At 37.7% G+C, this 5,070-nt stretch overlaps 1 protein-coding gene across 1 annotated transcript; it reads right to left on the minus strand.

Annotated features, from left to right (window-relative positions):
- Nucleotides 1-2,927: 2,927 nt before the first annotated feature.
- On the minus strand, nucleotides 2,928-3,894 carry LOC112526495 (chlorophyll a-b binding protein of LHCII type 1-like). Its single transcript, XM_025136787.1, has one exon. The coding sequence runs from the start codon at nucleotides 3,846-3,848 to the stop codon at nucleotides 3,051-3,053; it is 798 nt and encodes a 265-aa protein (XP_024992555.1). The 5' UTR covers nucleotides 3,849-3,894; the 3' UTR covers nucleotides 2,928-3,050.
- Between the last annotated feature and the right edge of the window lie 1,176 nt (nucleotides 3,895-5,070).

Consider the following 5,070-nt stretch of genomic DNA (forward strand, 5'->3'; position numbering starts at 1 on the left):
TATTTATGTATATAACTTAAAATAATGATAATATACAATGTGTGTGTATATATATGTATGTATATTTATAAAACAATAATAATAAAAGAAAATATAATATGTTATTGTTGAGTTTGACATTTGATGGAAATCAAGTCAATTTCAAATTCCAAAGCAATCAACACCCCCTATTAAGGGGTGCCATTAGCACTCCTCAAATTCAAATATGATTAGAAATGCATTTAGGGTTCTTATTGATATCGTTCATCTACCGATTCATTGCTCCTTATTCCAATGTTGATCCATCACTATCCCAATTGAGGTAATTTCTTTTGTGGTTTAGGGTTTATCGGTTGTATTTCTTTATTTGTTGTTCATTGAGTTTTCTTGTGGTTTAGGGTTTGATTTCACTTTTGTTTGTTAGGGTCCAATATGTTGTATGTTTTTTTTACTTCAATTCATTTCACTTGTATGTGTTAGGGTTCGATGTGTTGTATGTTTTTTTTACTTCAATTCATCACTACCCTGTTCTTTCTATTTCCCTGTTTTTTATATTATTTTGATATTGTGTTGCTTATCATGTGTTTGTTGGAAGTCCTCAAAGAAAGTATTTGATTTTTTCTAACCCAAGTTGTGGTTTATCATATGTTTGTTGAAAGTCCTCAAAGAGAGGTTTAGCATTTAACAATTTTCCAACAATTTTCAACTGTACCATGTAGCAACTGGATGTTGGAGTTTTTTTACTTTTCAATATTAGACTGAAATTCACTTTACAGACTTCATCTTTCATCTTAGCTTTTATGATTTTTCATCTTCATCTTTTGCTTGATTCAATGGGGATTGTTGTGGGCAGGCAGGGGTGGGGCAAGACAATGGGGGTGAAGCCAAAGTGGGGCAATAGGTGGCAGTGTGATAGTTGTGATGACTAAAGTGGTAAGATGGTGGTTAGTGATGGGTTAGAGTAGGGTAAGGTAGGGTGGGGGCAAGGTAGGACGGTGGGGTGGGTAGGGGTAAGTGGCGGGGTGGTAGCTGTGATGACAACAGTAATGGCATGGTGGTTAGGATGGGTGGCAGCGACATCAGTGGTGGGGGTTAAGGGTGGGGCATCATGAACAATAGTAGCATGATCGTGGTGAGTGGTGATGGAATTCAATTCCTTCCATTATGCCAAGGAATGATGAATTCATTAACTTGTGGAATTCAATGGAATTTGAAGGATTCCATCCATTTCAAGAAATGAACCAAACAAATGAATTGGAATTTGGTCAAAGGAATTTGTCATTCCAATTCCATCAAATTGCTTCGAATTTCGTGAACCAAACAGCCCCTAAGTATCATAGGTCAACCGAAATGGGCCAGATCATGAACCATACAGATTTCTTAATCATAAGGGTTTTAACATTTTCTGAACTGTACTTTCTAAAGTAAAACCAAAATAAGCTGGATGATCGTGGTTTTAAGGATTCTTTTAGTGACTCAAAACAAAGCAAATAAAGATTAAAGTACTCGCTGAACCATCAACCTATACATCTAACAGAATAGCAAAAATATTATCTTAATTTCTTGAACTAAATCCTCTAGTCAACCATCTCAGCATGAATGGCTCCAAAAGATTGTGATTATGCATTTTTATTTCCAAATTCTTAAAGGATAAACCATCAACTAAGCATATTTCTAGATACCAATGACTTAATAGCACTTCAACTCAGCAACACTCATTTCTTGTTTAACTACGTCGAAGGTTTTCCTATTTGAGAAAGTCAGAAATGCAATGGCCTAATTACCTTTGTGAATTGATAACTCTAATCACCGCTCATTAAGTGGACAAACCCTTAGGGCCTAACTTTGCACCCATTTTACTTTGTTTCCTTTCTATAATCTTTTACTTATTTTATGAGGTATGTGCGCAATTGAAAAAAAATCAGTGTAAAAAAAGGTCTCTTTCCCATTAGGAACACATTTACAAACATCAATAATAGGATTTAAACGTACCTAAAGCAAAGAACATAGTTTAAAATAGAGTAACTGTTACTTTGAAAAATCATAGAGTATCCTGGAGATGGTCAAAGCTAGTAAGTGAGGGGCCTCTTGGGGCTGTTTTATGCTTCCGATTGAGGCAATACTCAATCAATACAGGGGTTGTTCTACACAATCTCCCTAAACCCCCCCCCCAACCCAATTCATTTGATTAACCTCTCTAATTTTCAATTTTAAACAACAATACACATGTTTCGCTTCTAATCACTTTTAAGCAACATAAATGATGATCTCATACTTCAATATGACCCCAAACGTTTTTGGTTTTAGGCCTAACATACCATTTATGCTTTGAACCAAAACACAAACTTAAATCCATTATTTCGACAAGCAACCAGTTCAGTGAACATGTATATCCATCATTCATCTCTAGGATATCATCAATTCGTGAAACAATAAGAATTTCTTACCTCCCGTTGTTGGAAATTGGTTCTCGTTTGTGGACTTCACTTCTCATTTTATCTTATGCGATTCTTCCTTCTGTGGCACTCAATTTATGTAAATGACAATATCATGGCTTTTGAAAGAAATCGAGAGGCAATCTGTTGTTGTTGGTTGTTCTTATGAATGAAATTGAGAGGGAGATGTGGGCAGAGAAATTAGACCGGACGTGGTGAGAGGGGAGAGAGATTAGGGCTCGACGTGGGAGATAACACGCTAGAGGTGAGAAATTTTAGGCAAACAATTCAGATATCTGCTTTGAAATGGATACCTCTTAAAAAACCACAAACCGACCTTGGGAAAGTAGAAAATCCGTGAACAGTTTTTTATAGCACATATAGGTGCTTGTCAATTTGAATTAGGATGGTGCAACGTGCGGTTCCCACACTAGTTTAACTAAATGGAGAAACGTTTCAACCAAATATAAGATATATATTGGGTTTTGATCAACGAAGAATAACCATAAGAAATTAAGCAACACACTATCTTTTATTGAGAAAGGAGTTAACGATTAATTTACAAGGATGTTAACATGTTCTCAAACCCTTAAAAACCACAATTTTCAAAATAACATAATGTCCTTCTCAAATAAATCACTTTCCGGGGGCAAAGTTTGTGGCATAAGACCAGGCATTGTTGGCAACGGGGTCWGCAAGGTGGTCRGCAAGGTTCTCCAATGGTCCCTTTCCTGTGACAATGGCTTGAACAAAGAAACCAAACATAGAGAACATGGCTAGTCTTCCATTCTTGATCTCTTTTACCTTCAACTCAGCAAAAGCCTCTGGATCATCAGCAAGACCCAATGGGTCGAAGCTACCACCAGGGTAGAGTGGGTCAACAATCTCGCCCAAGGGTCCACCTGCAACTCTGTAACCTTCAACTGCACCCATCAAAATCACTTGGGTGGCCCAGATGGCCAAGATGCTTTGGGCATGGACCAAACTTGGGTTTCCCAAGTAATCAAGACCACCTTCGCTGAAGATTTGTGCTCCAGCCTTGAACCATACGGCCTCACCAAACTTCACACCGTTACGAGCCAAGAGCTCAGGGAAGACGCACCCAAGAGCTCCAAGCATGGCCCATCTGCAGTGAATGACCTCAAGCTCACGGTTCTTGGCAAATGTTTCTGGGTCAGCAGAAAGTCCGGCRGTGTCCCASCCGTAGTCACCTGGGAATTCACCKGTGAGGTAWGATGGAGCCTCGCCGGAGAATGGGCCTAGGTACTTGACACGGTCAGGACCGTACCATGGGCTTCCTGATGGTGCAACCTTTTTGACAGCAGCTTTCCTCATGGAAACCCGTCCACTTCCGAAAACTTCAGAAGATGAGGGAGCTGTTTTCACCACTTGTCCGGTGAAGGGAGAAGAAAGAGCCATGGTGGAAGCAGCCATTGGATATTTTCTCAAAGTAGAAGGTTAGAATATTGAGAGAATTTATAGTGGAGGGGGGCTGACTGCTTGAATATTACAATTCTTGAATCTGGTTTAAATAGGAGTGGATTTTGTGGGGTTCTTATCTTTTTAGGATCAGTCTCTGGATTTTTTAAGAACGACAATTACTTAAATCCAGCCATGAAATGACACGTGTACACTAGATATATTTCTAGATTTTATATCCCCCATTCACGTTAGACAGCCATGAGCCATGTGCCGCAATGGCAAAATGTGTAATGTGATTGTTACTTTCTATAAATTGTTTAATAAGTAATCATAGTTTTTAAATATTTGCATGGTAAAGAGTAAATTATGAATTTGGTTTATATGGTAATGGATTTTTAAATTTTTACATCGTTTGTAGTATGCGTTTTGTTTGGTTTGCAGGTAGTTGTTAATTTATCGCCATAGAAAACTCTTGGGTTGGTGCACATTTAATTGACATAATTTCTCTTAATAGACAACATTCTTTTTAAGTAATTAGAGTGCATTAAAAAGGGTAATGTACACATACACAAGAGCTTCAGAAAATTAAGTGACAGCAAGACCTAGTTCGGTTAATTCTCTCCTAGAAGGTAAAGCAAAGGGGACATAAAAAAGATACCATATACTCCATCCAAAAATAATTGCAACACTTTCTAGCAGTATTCGAGTTACTGGTAGAGCCCATCTACCAATCTCACAATCTCACAAGAGGTCAAGTTTCACACCTCACCAAAGGTGAGGAGGTGTAAACTATGTGTGGCATTGTAGGGCTTTCATTAAACTATACTTGGCAGTGGCATTGCATCTTTTTTGTGACGGAGGGAGTACTGAGCTTACTAGAATAAACTGAGACAAGAAATGTAAAAAAATAACAACTGAAATTTTCAACTGTACCATGTAGCAACCGGATGTTGGAGTTTTTTTCCTTTTCAATATTAGACTGAAATTCACTTTACAGACTTCATCATCTTAGCTTTTATGGTTGTAGTCCTAAGAAATGTAAAAACCAAGTTCTTTATTTTAACAATGATGCAAGAACATTGTCCCCTTTTGAGCATGGAGGAGAGATGTGTAACATATTGATGCCAACATCACTGTACGGTAACACCCAATTTATTCTATTGCATTTTGGTTACCTTAGTTTGCGTGAGGTAAGTATTACTATCCCCTTTAGAAAATATATTCAATTGCATTT

Source organism: Cynara cardunculus, assembly GCF_001531365.2.
Source record: "Cynara cardunculus var. scolymus isolate 2C chromosome LG 14, CcrdV1, whole genome shotgun sequence".
Classification (NCBI taxonomy): domain Eukaryota; kingdom Viridiplantae; phylum Streptophyta; class Magnoliopsida; order Asterales; family Asteraceae; genus Cynara; species Cynara cardunculus.